This window comes from Cottoperca gobio, chromosome 5 (assembly GCF_900634415.1).
Source record: "Cottoperca gobio chromosome 5, fCotGob3.1, whole genome shotgun sequence".
NCBI lineage: Eukaryota > Metazoa > Chordata > Actinopteri > Perciformes > Bovichtidae > Cottoperca > Cottoperca gobio.
Genome location: NC_041359.1, coordinates 16,869,320 through 16,886,390, shown reverse-complemented (window position 1 = coordinate 16,886,390; position 17,071 = coordinate 16,869,320). Strand labels below are relative to the sequence as shown.

The 17,071-nt window shown below is 37.7% G+C and overlaps 1 protein-coding gene across 1 annotated transcript; it reads left to right on the top strand.

Moving 5' to 3' along the window:
- The first annotated feature begins 5,321 nt into the window (after positions 1–5,321).
- On the top strand, positions 5,322–9,506 carry LOC115007692 (uncharacterized). Its single transcript, XM_029430635.1, has 14 exons — positions 5,322–5,435; positions 5,819–5,878; positions 5,973–6,026; positions 6,187–6,246; positions 6,348–6,407; positions 6,529–6,600; positions 6,923–6,994; positions 7,300–7,395; positions 7,719–7,737; positions 8,633–8,652; positions 8,770–8,810; positions 8,968–9,034; positions 9,283–9,323; positions 9,423–9,506. Exons 2-14 carry the CDS (start codon positions 5,869–5,871, stop codon positions 9,504–9,506), a joined length of 696 nt encoding a protein of 231 aa, XP_029286495.1. The 5' UTR covers positions 5,322–5,435; positions 5,819–5,868.
- The last annotated feature ends 7,565 nt before the right edge of the window (positions 9,507–17,071 follow it).

Here is a 17,071-nt window from a genome sequence, read left to right as displayed (position 1 = left end):
GAGGTAGTCAAACAACTCCACAGTGGCAAAGCCGCAGGGGTTGATGAGATCCGACCAGAAATGCTGAAGGCTTTGGGTGTTGAGGGGCTGTCTAGGTTGACACGCCTCGTCAACATTGCGTGGAAGTCTGAGACAGTGCCTAGGGGGTGGCAGACCGGGGTGGTGGTTCCCCTAGTCACGCTAAGCTACGTTACGTTACGCTAAGCTACGTTACGCTAAACTAAGTTACGTCACGCTAAGCTACGTTACGCTACGTTACGCTACGTTACGCTAAGATACGTTACGTCACGCTACGTTACGCTAAGCTACGTTACGTTACGCTACGCTACGTTACGCTACGCTACGTTACGCTACGCTACGTAATCCTGTTCGTGATTTTTATGGATAGGATATCGAGGCGTAGTCGTGGAGGAGAGGGGTTGCAGTTCGGTGACCTGAGGATCTCATCGCTGCTCTTTGCAGATGATGTGGTCCTTAGGCATCATTGGTCTGTGACCTTCAACAGTCACTGGATCAGTTCGCAGCCGAGTGTGCAGCGGTTGGGATGAGGATCAGCACCTCTAAATCTGAGGCCATGGCTCTCAACAGGAAACCGGTGGATTGCCTACTCCGGGTAGGGAATGAGCCATTACCCCAAGTGAAGGAGTTCAAGTACCTCGGGGTCTTGTTTGCGAGTGAGGGGACGATGGAGCGAGAGATTGGCCGAAGAATCGGAGCAGCGGGGGCGGTATTACAGTCACTTTACCGCACCGTTGTGACGAAAAGAGAGCTGAGCCAGAAGGCAAAGCTCTCAGTATACCGGTCGATCTTCATTCCTACCCTCACCTATGGTCATGAAGGCTGGGTCATGACCGAAAGAACGAGATAACGGGTACAAGCGGCCAAAATGGATTTTCTCAGACGGGTGGCTGGCGTCTCCCTTAGAGATAGGGTGAGAAGCTCAGCCATCCGCGAGAGACTCAGAGTAGAGCCGCTGCTCCTTTACATTGAAAGGAGCCAGTTGAGGTGGTTCGGGCATCTAGTAAGGATGCCACCTGGGCGCCTCTCTAGGGAGGTGTTCCAGGCACGTCCAGCTGGGAGAAGACCCTGGTGAAGACCCAGGACTCGGTGGAGAAATTATATCTCCTCACTGGCCTGGGAACGCCTCAGGATCCCCCAGTCGGAGCTGGAGGATGTGGCCCGGAGCAGGGAAGATTGGGGTTCCTTACTGGAGCTGCTGCCCCCGCGACCCGATCCCGGATAAGCGGTAGACGATGGATGGATGGACATCCACTTAATGTTAAATGTTAGCTCTTTTATGTTGTTTTTATAGAATGTATATTGTCTGAATGTTTGTATTTCATTGGTGTTAATGATAAGGTTATTATTGCAATTATTTCTTTTGTTACCAATGTTTTTCAAACATTATCCTTTCATGAGATTAAATTACAAGATCATTCCCGAATGTTTTAATATTATTTTTTTCATGGCCAACCTTAGTTTTATCACCATATGAGAAATCTGTTTTATTTAATTTATATTTAACAGATTTTGCACATAGTTTGGTTGTACAAAATGTTTTATGTATTATCATCATGTATATGCAATTAAGTATTTAATACAATTTGTTTTTTAAATAAAATACAAACTATCATCCTTTTTGGCATTTTGGGAAAGCACATAACTGGGATTGTCACAGTTTTTGTCACATTTAAATAATGACACTTTTATGTAGGAATAAATGACAGTGATACATAACAGTGACGGATCTATTCTATATCTAAATTCATCGTTGTTGTTATTTTGTTTACAAATCACAGCTTTTATTTATGATTTGTGTTTGGTGTTATATATTTTTATTTCAGCTGGCATGATTCAATGACGAACATTAATATCATTCTCCATGACACGCAGATCTAAATTTAAACAGCTACATTTATTATAATTAATGCTCAGGGTCTCGGGGAATTGGGAACCTCTGGGCTGCAGGGACTACTGACCCTTATGACCTGAAACATCCCTCCCAGCAGTTATATTGTTGTTTAAAATTTGAAAATATTAAACTTTGGTGCTTCCCAGTGGTGGTATCAAATAATACACTGCTAGACAGCATTTGCCCTAAAGATCCAATCTCGAGGAAATTGAGAAAGAAAGGCCGATAGAAACATGTGCACGGCATCTATTTGTAATGTGACAGTCTCAGTTTTCTACTTGTCCCCTGAGAATCATTGGCATGATGTTATTATTAAATATAATTCTACACATAGTGGCTTTAAACAAGATGAACAATTGAAGCTTGTAATAAAAACATTGTACGACTACTCCTTAAGTACGCCAAAATAATCAGATTGTCTCAAAGGTATTAGATCTGCTTAAAACTAAATTATGTATATATTAATATAGTTGTACAGATGAAAGTTTCAGGCACAAATTTACAGAGACCACATGTAGGCTGTGCTATTTGTGTAAAGAGCAATCCACAGTCTTATGATAAATATATATATATATATATATATATATATATATATATATATATATATATATATATATATTATTTCATATATTTAACGCAACTTTATCGTCACTTATGAATTCAGCAATATTGGTGAGCTGTTTTGTCTTTCTACCAACTTTGTTTTCTACAGTATGTTTCATACACATGCGTGGGAAGAGGAAGTTGCATAACGCAGTAAAAGACTTAAAAGTCCCATCAAGCCATGTCTGTTTTTTCCCACTACACTGACAGATGCTTACAACCGCCTCTCAAGAGGAACCAGCTGCATCAGACCACAGAGATAACGTGTGCAGCATTCGAGAAGGACATTTGAGATGTGACTAAAATCGTTTGGATTGGTTTGGTTAAGTCCAGTTTGTTATTACAAAAGGATGCTGGAATATGTTTCAGCTAAACAAGATGTAACAATCTGATGAAATTAGTGCGTAAGCTCTGGTCAACTGCCTATAAACATGTGGCATTTCTATATGTAGGGTATACTAAAGAATATTTACGCTAAGGCAAAAAACTGTTTATAAAAACATGATGTATTTCAATATTTTGGTGAAGTTGATTGTGTGCTTTCAGGTATGTTCCTTAAACCTCAAAGTAAAAAGGTACAATGCAGCGTTGACATGAGAAACTTGTATTCTGGTTGGAGGAGCTATTTAAAAAAACAAAAACTATTTGCATTTAACACTGTCCCTCCCTGCTTATTCAGTGTAAAATATTAGTTAAGGTATTAACCTTCATGAGGGTCCAGGTGGACAATCAATTAATCAGTTGTGAGTTTTAGTTATAATGTTCCCGGGCAGTACAGGTAAATACAGGAGTCCATGGGAAACATGGGGGCATTGACTTGACTTCAATAAAAACAGTGTGTGCAGCATAATTCTGGAAATATGAAGTGAAATGCAGATTTCATTGTTGAATGGTCAGGAAAATATTAAATAACAGCATGTTCGCTTAGAGCATGACCATGAACATGCTTGTGTGTGTGTGTGTGTGTGTGTGTGTGTGTGTGTGTGTGTGTGTGTGTGTGTGTGTGTGTGTGTGAGCAGTTTGTGAACAAATGAACAGACTTTCATTTTCTTCTGAAGCAGTTCACACTGTGGTAGACTTGATCTAAATATATTACATGCTCTACATTTCTAATAATGTGTGTTAAAGCGAGTAGATGTAAAGTGTTGCTGTTTCTGTGGCCCTGTTTGTTTGTTGCCTCACATTTGATGCTTGCTGTGGTTTTCCTGAGAACAAGTTCTCATTTCTGCTGAATGATACTTAAGTACATCAAAGTCCACGTAGTCAGACAAACGAGTGTCTTCTATCTGCACAGTCTTAGTGTTCAGCTTCATCATGGCTGGACGCCTGCTGCTTGTCATCCTCATTTGTAAGTTATACTCACTATAGAGTTTTTTATTGTTAATGTAGACTTTTACAAACTAATGTAGGTTCTAATCTGCAAGCAAACATGACATTACATTGTATTGTGAGCTATCATGTGTCATGTTATACCTTCTGCTCTTTTTTATGGTTGGTGATTTTATGTTATGTGTTGTTACTCTGTGCTGTTCATCTGTGCACTTATTGTGGAACTGCAGTGCAGAGTTCAAAACTAATTTCTCCCAACAAATAAAGAATATCTTGATCTTAAGTTTCTACATTTTGTTAAATGTATTAATGAGATATTACATGTATTTACCTTTTTAATAAATTGTAATTCCAACAGATTCTTTTCTCGAGAGTTATGCACAAGGTCAGTCTCTGATCGATTATCTTTCATGTCCAGTTTTCACTGTGTGGGAAGTTTATTACAGTCTGTTGTTAATTTGACTATTTTTACAAACTGTTTGTTTGTTCAATATATTTTTTATTTCTTCCTCTACATTAAATCACAATTTCTAATATGGAATATTATTGTATGAATGTTATTATTCAGTTTTTGATATAACACATGTCTACCTCTAAATTTTCAGCTCTTACACCTACACTGACAGTGAATCCACCGGTGATCTCAGAGACAGACTCAGTCACTCTGCACTGTCAGACTCCATCATCTGTTCCTGTGTCTCAGTGTTATTTCTACACTTTAAGTGGAGGAACTGTCAAAGACTTCTCTTGTCTGAAGACACTGACAGGAACTGAGCTGCTGGAGATGTCACGTCAGAGTTCACCTGCTGAGGTTAAAGTTACATGTTTTTACACTGTAAAGCTTGGAGACATAAATTCTCCATCTCCACACAGTGACACATCCTCCGTCACCATACACAGTGAGCGACTGCTTTTCTCATTCTTTGATTATATCATATTTCATTTGTTTTAGAGAGAGTGACAAGTAGAAACTCAATGATTCAACAACCTCCACTCCGATTATAATGCCACCTGTGGGATGAAATGTTACATTTAGCATCTTTACAGTTTTCTCAGTTTGATAAATTGCTTTTTGTTGTCAGATTCTGCTTCATTCAGAGTCATGATCTTTTTTTACAGTGTAACTTACACTCACCTAAGATGACACATATAATTATCATTATGAAGCATGAGGATGAATGTTAATTTCTAAAACTGTTGTGTGACAGTATGGCAGGATGCTGGTACGCAGATGATGGTATATCGTATTTAATGACTTTTCATTTATCTTGTATTTTAGCTCTAAAACCTGAGATGAGTCTTCAGCATTTTCCTGGTGAATATGTTTTTATGATCTGCATTCTGCCTGGATCTGCTAATGAAGATACGAGATGTAACCTTTACTTTGGAGAAGAAAGGGATCCATCTCTAACAACAACCATCTGGAAGAGAAAGAACTCAAAGAATCAGTGGTTCTGCCAGTTTACTGTCACAATTTCTGATTTGCTTACCCGTCTCCATTTTCCTCAAAGAAGCGTCACCAGCTGTGATTACAGTTTGGGAAGTGAACCAAACTCTTTGTCTCCTCGTAGTGATGGATTCAGCTTGACTGGTAAGTCAGAGAAGACACGAAACATCACAAAGTATTTCTCCACATTTGAGTCTATTGCATGTTATTTGAAATGTTTAAATATGACACTGTGACATCACACTTAGAATCAAGTGAATTGACCAATAAAAGGAATTTGACTCGGAGTTGGACGCTCTCATTATCACAATTTCAGTTCAGTTTAATGTTTTTCAGACTGTGAGTCTATATTAAAAAAGGATTCAATTTCAAAATAAACAGGACAGCTGCTGCTGTCTACATGACAGCTGGTTTAGAGGACAGTGACTCTGAATGCAGGTTGGATTGAACAGACGGGACGCTTTACAATGTTTATTTATTTGTTCATATAAAATTGACCTGCAACAATCTGTTTCCTTTTACTGTAGATATTGTGGAAAGAGAATCAAGCGCTCCCTTCACAAAATCAGTATTTCCTATGACCACAGGTAAGATGTACTATACACCTAAATAACAACCCATTCATTACATATCACTTCTATAAAGAGTTTTAAAATGTTTTTTTGTGTGTTTACTCACCAGATTTGATTGTTGGCAGACCCGGTGCTTCTGCAACTCCTGTGAAACTGGAATCAGGTAATGAAATATAGATGTATTGTAAGAGACGTTAATTTACTAAAAATAGAAAATATGTTTCTTCTGATGCTTTCTGCTCAAGTGATCGCACAAATAAACTGTCCCACAACGTTTTCCACACATGAAGCGACAGATCCAAATCCATCTTCTTTCATTGTAGATATTGTGGACAAAGAGACACACTCCACACAGACTATGGCGACATCTACTATGACCACAGGTAGGACATGATTTATATTTAAAAAGAAATCTATATCAGAATCACAAATCACTTATTATATTTGTTATCTTGAAGGTTTTGAAAGTGTTTGTAATCACCAGGTAGGACTGTTAGCAGGCTCCATGCCTCCACACCTATAACTCGGACCAAACGAACGTTAGGTGACTAAATTAAAGATATATTAAGTGTGACTTTAATAAATCACAAATCTTATGTTTATTACACTTTATGTATGTATTAGTATTTTGAGTATTCTCAAACATATTGTTCTTCATTGACCAGGTCAGAATGTTGGATCCCGCAACACTGGTAGTTTCATCTCTACTTCTATCACACCAGTGAAACCAACATCAGGTGACACAAATACTCATAATTTAAACTGACTTTTAAATATTTTTTTCTTTAAGGCATTTTATTCCCTTATATTGAATTAGATAATATAGAAATTAAAAATGAAAACGAGGATTCGAGAAATGCAGCTATGATTTTTTTAAAACCTTATAGAAAATGTTGAAATATGTAATTTGAATATTTATTTCATATTTTCACTGCCAAAACTCATCTGGCTTCAGGAGACAATATTACAACTGCAATTCTTATGAGTGCATCATAAATGACGCAAAAGATGCATTTTCACTGAATGTTTTTAATATTTCTCACTAATTATGTATTACAGTTGGTCAGACACCTCATAAATCTAGCACTAAAGCTGGCTTGCTCCATGTAACCCCAATTGATCCACCAACAGGTGTGCAAAGCGCATGTATTACTTACACATACTGCATATTATTAAAATGATAAATTCCATTTAGAATTGTATGTTTCTTCTGGTGTTTGAGCACTGAGTATTGCTCTGCAGAGTCACAGTAAAGAAACCTGTTTTGCATCATTATGATCCTGAATTAAATGATTTTTCATGTTCACAACTTCCTTCACATGTTACATTTATATCAGTTATATTAGTGTGCCATGCACTGGAAGACATCCAGGTACACACAGTCTTTCTGCTTTGGTGTTAAAAGTGAAACTGACCCTTGTTTGTGACCTCCACAGCAGAAACATGGACATGGAACTTGGTAGTAGTTGCAGCGTGTCTTGGAGGTCTCATCTTACTGGGCCTAGCACTTCTCTTTACCAAAAGAAGAACTGGTGAGAACTTGATTTGTCTGTCCAGAAAAAAGGATTTTCCCTTCCTGATCGTTTTCAGAGCTCTGAAAGGATCAGGCTTGAGATAGCTAATGCCCCTTATTAGAGGGAAGATAGAAAGGAAGATAAATCTTAGTTTTGATCAAAGAGATGAAATACCACATAAGGAGGAAGTTGGTGTTGGAGAGAGCAAAATCGTGTTGGCATGAGCGGCTTCGCTGAGTGCTAATCATAGGTGTGAGTTTATATGTCCAATCAGCCAATACACACACAACTTCAGTGCTCTGCCTTAACTAACACTATGCTTCTCTCTCAATTTATTTCAGAAAGATGTTCTAGCAAAAGGTAATATTATTATTATTATTATTAATTTTTTTTACAGAAGTTCAGCTTATTCACTTCAAGTAGCTGCCAAGTACTGCTACTAAGCAGAACCACTGCAGCATTAGTTGTTAAATCAGTGGAGGGAGCTCATTCATCTTCTCCAGTTTCCCCATTAAACCCTTGGCTTTGAAGGGCCAGTGTGTAGTATTTAGGGGGATCTATTAGCAGAAATATAATATAATATTCATAACTATGTTGTCATTGGTGTATAATCACCTGAAACTAAGAATCGTTGTGTTTTCGTTAGCTTAGAATAAGCTCTACATATCTACATAGGGAGCGGGTCCTCTTCCAGTCCGCCATGTTTCTACAGTAACCCAGATGGACAAAAAGAAAACCTCTGGCTCTAGATAGGGCCTTTCGTGTTTTTACGATACATGAAGGCCACCCTAGTTCTCTGACACGCTTGCCTGTAGCTGCCTGTATTTCATTGCTCTTAAAGTAGTGCTGTGGTGCCTCTGAGCGTCACCACGGTATTACAATCTGCAGGTCGCTATCACAGTCTTGTGAAGGGAGGGGTATTCAGTTGGTTGCAACCGCAATGCTAGATGCCACTAAATCCTTCACACTGTCCCTTTAAAGTAGTGGCAACTTAAGTCTTAGAGGTATTTGGAGAAGGATATACTGTATATCCCTCTTGACATAATGTTTTAGTGTCCTACTGTGCATTCTGGTCCTTGTGTAATGAGGACATGTTGTTGTAAATCAGAGTTTCGCTACAAACACACAGTGCATCTGGTCCTTGTGCATAAATGTATATTGCAATTCTAATGTGATGCCCATCAAAGAAACTAAACTAAACTACATTCAATTCAATTCTCTTTGTTAACACTTTTTTCTCTTTATTTCTGTATAGGGCACAAGCTGATGCCACTGGTAATGTACACATGTAGCAGTCAGGAAACATCACTGTATTATTCATCCAAACAGTAGACAACAATTATATTTTGGTCTTCTTGTGTATTGAGGTGTGTTTTTTACCTTCTGTTGCAGATGACTTAATGTGCATGAGAGAGCTTAACCATGGAGGATCGGTAATTAAAAAATGTTTTCTCTGTCAGATGTAGCTATCATTCACATCACCTAAAATAATCAAACATTTAAATAGCAGGGCTCCTCAAGGTTAATTAATGTGTAACGTTATTCATGAATTCCTCTCACTTCCTCTCCCTTTTTTCCTGTTGTCTTAAGTTACCTGCCGGTAATGATGAAGCGTACAGTGTGATTACCTCAGTACCTGCTGCTGACTGTCCTACTGGTGAGCTATAACTATATAATTCAATAAGAACCATCAACAAACATCAATTTAGTTAACAACACAAAAATGGGCTTTTGTTTCCATAATATTTTTACTGACCTTGATACATGCAGATATTTAATCACCCAAGACTTATTACAGATAGATCAGGTGGACTATGCTGTAGGCTTGTTTCAGACCGTACAGTAAAATGCCAAACTTGACTGAAAACAATCATCTTATTGTGTCGTTCTCTCTTATTTTTGCAGGTTTGGATAAATCGAAAATGCAAGAGTCTCAAAATGAAGACGTAAGTGAGATATGAGGCAATGTTGAAAATGTTTGCTACATAGGTTTATAGATGCTAATGACTATAAGAGCTCTTACAGTTGGTTTCTTTCTTCTTTAGTCTGATATATACCATGTGTACTCCACCATGTCTGAGGAGCCACCTCCATCAGCCCTGAAGGACATGGTGTACAGCACCCAGTAGGCACATTGAAACAAAAACGTGTTAATACTGTATAGAGAAACAGAACGCAGACAGCCTTAAGAACTGTTTCAAATGATGTGTAATTTTTAAACTTGTCCTTTATAGTGTAACTTATGATCTAGGGAGGAAAATTGATGTATCTGCCATGAATGAACAAATTCTTAGCTGGATGGCTTCTTATCTGTCAGAGAGGGACCAGCAGGTTGGGTAGGGTGTTACTTCTCTGAGCCTTTGCCCGTCACTTGCGGAGTGCCACAAGGCAGTGTCCTGAGCCCCCTTCTGTTTTAACGCTGGTTTTGTTTTCAGTTTGTGAGTCTGTGTGTGTGTTTTTCTCTGTGGACAGATTTTTGTAAAAAGATGCAGTCATGAAACTATACAGATGTGTTGTTGAGATCAAATTTAAGGTTAAGTTCGAAGATGGGCATGGGACCATTGGCGAAGGGACCATTGGCCCTCCTCTTTATGCCCCCCACCTTATGGCCAATTTATCATCAAAAATCTTTACAGGTCTTTAATTGAGATACAAAACAAAGTCAAGTTCAAAGATGGGTGTGGTCAAATCGAGCGTGCCATTATTAGGGGGCTGGGAAGTGGGAAGGGGCCATTGGCCTCCCACTTCAACCCCTTACCCGATTTGGCGTCACAGATGGAGTAATCCCATCGGAAGATGGCTTCTAGTTGTTTCATGTTATTGACATGAAAACAACCAGCTAAAGTCCTTGTTTCCTATACGGACAATTTAGACATTCTGAAGGGGATATTAGTTGATCAGTGTAATACATTATTCATCTGATTGTCGGACAATAGACTGCTTTTACACTTTGGCATAGTCTTATTTAAGGCTAGGAAGAACTCTGACCAGGTGATTAAGACTGCTGTTAGTTTGTGGTATGAGGCCCTTATATGAACTTTGAAACACAAACTCTCTAGACCCACAAATGCAAATGACACCTCCCTTTTGTTTGATTAAGAACCAACCAAAGTGTCAAAGTACGGGGCGGAGCAATGAATCCCATGCAGAAGTGCCAAAAATGGCTGTTCCTCGAATGGCCACTTGAGGTTGGCTCCAAAAGCGAGTCAATGTCCACACACCCCCATGTTAAAAGGCCTAACTTTATAGCAGAAATAAACATTTTCGTGTTCGGTCTCTATAGCTAATATCCCTGGAGCCCCCAATTCTTCACCTTCACAACAGCTCTTCAAAACCTATGGGTGAAGTCACAGCGTATATGTCTATGTTTTATACAGTCTATGCAGCCAAAACACATTACATTGACAGAATTGACAGATACAACTGGCGAACAAAATGGCTCTCATTGCTCCCAAGCAGTATGCACACTAGATGATAGTTAACAACATGGAGGTCCCACATACGTCTGTTTGACACAAAGCTACTATCTGTATCTGTATGTTACAAAAAACCTGTATTTGTATCTATGTTCTGATTTTACCTGGTGGCCGTGGTTTCTATCGGCAGTTGTAAGAACTCTAGTCTGCTTGACTTCCTTCAATAAATTGTTTTCTACTTCCGTTTACTCTCCTCATACATATGTCTATGTTGTCGACAAAATGAAATAATATTTTAACCATATGAATTAGTCAAATAATAACACATAATTTGTATCTGAACCCCCAGTCAGAAAAAGAAAGTCTAAACTGAGTCTCAAGTGCGAAGTGCCAAGTGCATGTGTGTTTCTGTGGCCTGTCTGTCAGGAAAACCACAGCAAGTATCAGAAGTGAGTCACACTGAGAACAAGTTCTGTAAAATGACACTTTCTGTATGTCAAAGTCCACATAGTCAAACACACAAGTGTCGTCGTGAAGGATTCTTGGACATTCACATTATTTAGCTTCATCATGACTGAACACCTGCTGTTAGTCGTCCTCATGTGTAAGTTAAACCTCTTGTTTCTTGTTTTATTTGCAAGAGCTAGATTAATATGTAATGTCAGCAGGGGTCACCGACCTTTTGGATACTGAGAGCTACTTTAAGGGAACTGAATACGAATGATACAAACTTCCTGAATACACAGTTCACATTTAATGATAATATTATCATTAATAATAATATCATAATATATATTCATATATGTGAAGATCACATGTCAATGTTAATTATTCCTCACAATGATTATTAACAATGATTTACCACACAGATATATTTAAACATACAACATTATTTATGTTCTCAATCTATTTCAATATTTGATAGTCAGTTATCACATCTCTGATATTTTTGTAAATATCTTTATTAACAGTTTTGTGTGAATGAGCGCATTTGTAGCATTTTGTTTAAAATCACACCAGTTATATTTTAGTACAAAATATCACTTCTGTAACATTTTATAGGAAATCATTAACTGTCACATCTTCACATCATATCCTGTTTGTACAAACACTAACTTTGTAACATCAGAGTGGAGATCACATCAGAACCTTTCTTCTCGTCTCTAGAACAGTGTTTTCAATAACCATCATTGCACCTTTCAAGACCTCTCCGTCCGAAAAGGCTTTCTTATACTTTATTAAAAATGTGCAGCTCTAAATGAAGCTTCCGATGCTTTCTGTGACTTGTTCACCGGCCTCGTGAAAAGAGATGCTGCTGTCCAAAGCTTTAACTCTCGGCTTGTTCTGCCCGCAGTGCTGCAGGTGGGAGTTAGTTAGTTAGTTAGTTAGTTAGTTAGTTAGTTAGTTAGTTAGTTAGTTAGCATTGTAGCTTTGTGACACGTACCGAAGTGTCTCCACAATGTGCCGCTTTGCCGTCGCCCCGCAAATGAGACATACACACTTTTCTTTCACTGTTGTAAAAAATAGAGGAAAAAGTAATGTCAAAGAGAAAGATTAAATCTGAAGCGTTGAAAACAATGGAAGAACATAAAGACAGTTTATGTTATGGGAGAAGGAAGCAGAGAACAGGGATAGGAAGAAAGTATGTGGATTATTTGCAAAGACAAATATAGATGAAAGTACAGACAAAGGGATTATGAAAATGTCAAAGAATGTGTAAAGGCTGGTATTTTATCTTCTATTTTATCTGCTATTTTAATTCTGCTATTTTTATAATGGTACTTCAGACTCATTTTCATCAACACTGTGATTATTGTACTGTAAATGCTCTTACTCTGTCCTTGTACTAATTGTTATGTTTTTGCTATGAGGCACTTTGGGCTGCAATTCTTGTATGAAAGGTGCTATACAAATAAAGCTTATTATTATGATTATAAACATGTGGCATTTCTATATGTAGGGTATACTAAAGAATATTTACGCTAAGGCAAAACACTGTTTATAAAAACATGATGCATTTCAATATTTTGGTGAAGTTGATTGTGAGTTTCAGGTATGTTCCTTAAACCTCAAAGTAAAAAGGTACAATGCAGCGTTAACATGAGAAACTTGTATTCTGGTTGGAGGAGCTATTTAAAAAAACAAAAACTATTTGCATTTAACACTGTCCCTCCCTGCTTATTCAGTGTAAAATATTAGTTAAGGTATTAACCTTCATGAGGGTCCAGGTGGACAATCAATTAATCAGTTGTGAGTTTTAGTTATAATGTTCCCGGGCAGTACAGGTAAATACAGGAGTCCATGGGAAACATGGGGGCATTGACTTGACTTCAATAAAAACAGAGTGTGTGCAGCATAATTCTGGAAATATGAAGTGAAATGCAGATTTCATTGTTGAATGGTCAGGAAAATATTAAATAACAGCATGTTCGCTTAGAGCAGACCATGAACATGCTTGTGTGTGTGTGTGTGTGTGTGTGTGTGTGAGCAGTTTGTGAACAAATAATGAACAGACTTTCATTTTCTTCTGAAGCAGTTCACACTGTGGTAGACTTGATCTAAATATATTACATGCTCTACATTTCTAATAAGGTGTGTTAAAGCGAGATGTAAAGTGTTGCTGTTTCTGTGGCCCGTTTGTTTGTTGCCTCACATTTGATGCTTGCTGTGGTTTTCCTGAGAGCAAGTTCTCACTTCTGCTGAATGACACTTAAGTACATCAAAGTCCACGTAGTCAGACAAACGAGTGTCTTCTATCTGCACAGTCTTAGTGTTCAGCTTCATCATGGCTGGACGCCGGCTGCTTGTCATCCTCATTTGTAAGTTATACTCACTATAGAGTTTTTTATTGTTAATGTAGACTTTTACAAACTAATGTAGGTTCTAACCTGCTAGCAAACATGACATTACATTGTATTGTGAGCTATCATGTGTCATGTTATACCTTCTGCTCTTTTTTATGGTTGGTGATTTTATGTTATGTGTTGTTACTCTGTGCTGTTCATCTGTGCACTTATTGTGGAACTGCAGTGCAGAGTTCAAAACTAATTTCTCCAACAAATAAAGAATATCTTGATCTTAAGCTTCTTCATTTTGTTGAATGTATTAATGAGATATTACATGTATTTACCTTTTTAATAAATTGTAATTCCAACAGATTCTTTTCTCGAGAGTTATGCACAAGGTCAGTCTCTGATCGATTATCTTTCATGTCCAGTTTTCACTGTGTGTGAAGTTTATTACAGTCTGTTGTTAATTTGACTATTTTTACAAACTGTTTGTTTGTTCAATATATTTTTTATTTCTTCCTCTACATTAAATCACAATTTCTAATATGGAATATTATCGTATTAATGTTATTATTCAGTTTTTGATATAACACATGTCTACCTCTAAATTTTCAGCTCTTCTTCCACCTACACTGACAGTGAATCCACCGGTGATCTCAGAGACAGACTCAGTCACTCTGCACTGTCAGACTCCATCATCTGTTTCTGTGTCTCAGTGTTATTTCTACACTTTAAGTGGAGGAACTGTCAGAGTCTTCTCTTGTCTGAAGACACTGACAGGAACTGAGCTGCTGGAGATGTCACGTCAGAGTTCACCTGCTGAGGTTAAAGTGAAATGTTATTATCGCCACGCGTCTTATTCTCCTGAGAGTGAAATATCTTCCATTATGATTAAACGTGAGTGAACACTGCTGCTATGGACTAATATGATATATTGTTATAGTATTAGGGGTGTAAATCACAAGTTTCATCACAATACAATATTTGGATTCTTTAGACACTGATGTGATATTTGCTGATATCACAAAGTCTGCAACGATACAATTTTGATCAATTCAATTCAGGGGCCTGTGATCGACATGAGACGATATCATTTGTCTTTTTAACACAATTAGTTACATTTGTATCAACTCACAAAAGGACACTAAACTATGATTTGACAATTTTATTTCTGGGCTCCTGAGGAAGGAGGTGCGCTTTGACGGAAATGGTGACACAGATGTGCCATGGGAATTTCAAAAGAAAGGCGTATCTTAAAGATGATGATGATACGTATCGATGTTTTCACTTTGCATCAATGATTTTGGATCATGAATCGGTATTTCAATCCAGGTCGATGTATCGTTACTATGTACAGTATCAGCACAAAGTGGCTCTTAACATGTTTGTTTAAGAGGAACTTTTAGAAGATTAACAATGAGTATCCTCTGATATATGAATTCATCATCAGAAATGTTTTTGAATAAATTCAACTTTCAGTACTTTAATTCAACATATTAATTTACTTTTTCAGCTCTTCTTCCACCTACACTGACAGTGAATCCACCGGTGATCTCAGAGACAGACTCAGTCACTCTGCACTGTCAGACTCCATCATCTGTTCCTGTGTCTCAGTGTTATTTCTACACTTTAAGTGGAGGAACTGTCAGAGTCTTCTCTTGTCTGAAGACACTGACAGGAACTGAGCTGCTGGAGATGTCACATCAGCGTTCACCTGCTGAGGTTAAAGTGAAATGTTATTATCGCCACACGTCTTATTCTCCTGAGAGTGAAATATCTTCCATTATGATTAAACGTGAGTGAACACTGCTGCTATGGACTAATATGATATATTGTTATAGTATTAGGGGTGTAAATCACAAGTTTCATCACAATACAATATTTGGATTCTTTAGACACTGATGTGATTTTTGCTGATATCACAAAGTCTACAACGATACAATTTTGATCAATTCAATTCAGGGTTCTGTGATCGACATGAGACGATATCATTTGTCTTTTTAACACAATTAGTTACATTTGTATCAACTCACAAAAGGACACTAAAATATGATTTGACAATTTTATTTCTGGGCTCCTGAGGAAGGAGGTGCGCTTTGACGGAAATGGTGACACAGATGTGCCATGGGAATTTCAAAATAAAGACGTATCTTAAAGATGATGATGATACGTATCGATGTTTTCACTATGCATCAATGATTTTGGATCGTTGATTGTTGAATCAATATTTCAATCCATGTCGATGTATCGTTACACTGTACAGTATCAGCGCAAAGTGGCTCTTAACGTGTTTGTTGGTTCTTAAGAGGAAATTTTAGAAGATATCCTCTGATATATAAATTCATAATCAGTACTTTCATCCAAAATATATATTTACATTTTCAGCTCTTCCACCTAAACTGACAGTGAATCCACCGGAGATCTCAGAGACAGACTCAGTCACTCTGGACTGTCAGACTCCATCATCTGTTCCTGTGTCTCAGTGTTATTTCTACACTAGAGGAACTGACAGAGTCTTCTCTTGTCTGAAGACACTGACAGGAACTGAGCTGCTGGAGATGTCACATCAGCGTTCACCTGCTGAGGTTAAAGTGAAATGTTATTATCGCCACACGTCTTATTCTCCTGAGAGTGAAATATCTTCCATTATGATTAAACGTGAGTGAACACTGCTGCTATGGACTAATATGATATATTGTTATAGTATTAGGGGTGTAAATCACAAGTTTCATCACAATACAATATTTGGATTCTTTAGACACTGATGTGATTTTTGCTGATATCACAAAGTCTACAACGATACAATTTTGATCAATTCAATTCAGGGTTCTGTGATCGACATGAGACGATATCATTTGTCTTTTTAACACAATTAGTTACATTTGTATCAACTCACAAAAGGACACTAAAATATGATTTGACAATTTTATTTCTGGGCTCCTGAGGAAGGAGGTGCGCTTTGACGGAAATGGTGACACAGATGTGCCATGGGAATTTCAAAATAAAGACGTATCTTAAAGATGATGATGATACGTATCGATGTTTTCACTATGCATCAATGATTTTGGATCGTTGATTGTTGAATCAATATTTCAATCCATGTCGATGTATCGTTACACTGTACAGTATCAGCGCAAAGTGGCTCTTAACGTGTTTGTTGGTTCTTAAGAGGAAATTTTAGAAGATATCCTCTGATATATAAATTCATAATCAGTACTTTCATCCAAAATATATATTTACATTTTCAGCTCTTCCACCTAAACTGACAGTGAATCCACCGGAGATCTCAGAGACAGACTCAGTCACTCTGGACTGTCAGACTCCATCATCTGTTCCTGTGTCTCAGTGTTATTTCTACACTAGAGGAACTGACAGAGTCTTCTCTTGTCTGAAGACACTGACAGGAACTGAGCTGCTGGAGATGTCACGTCAGAGTTCACCTGCTGAGGTTAAAGTGACATGTTATTACACTGTAAAGCTTGGAGACAT

What these genes read in the sequence shown, in the direction of transcription:
- LOC115007692 (XM_029430635.1), top strand. An exon ending in AGCTTAACCATGGAGGATCG is followed by an intron (nt 8,811 to 8,967) that starts GTAATTAAAAAA and finishes TGTTGTCTTAAG; the next exon opens with TTACCTGCCGGTAATGATGA. An exon ending in TGCTGCTGACTGTCCTACTG is followed by an intron (nt 9,035 to 9,282) that starts GTGAGCTATAAC and finishes TTATTTTTGCAG; the next exon opens with GTTTGGATAAATCGAAAATG.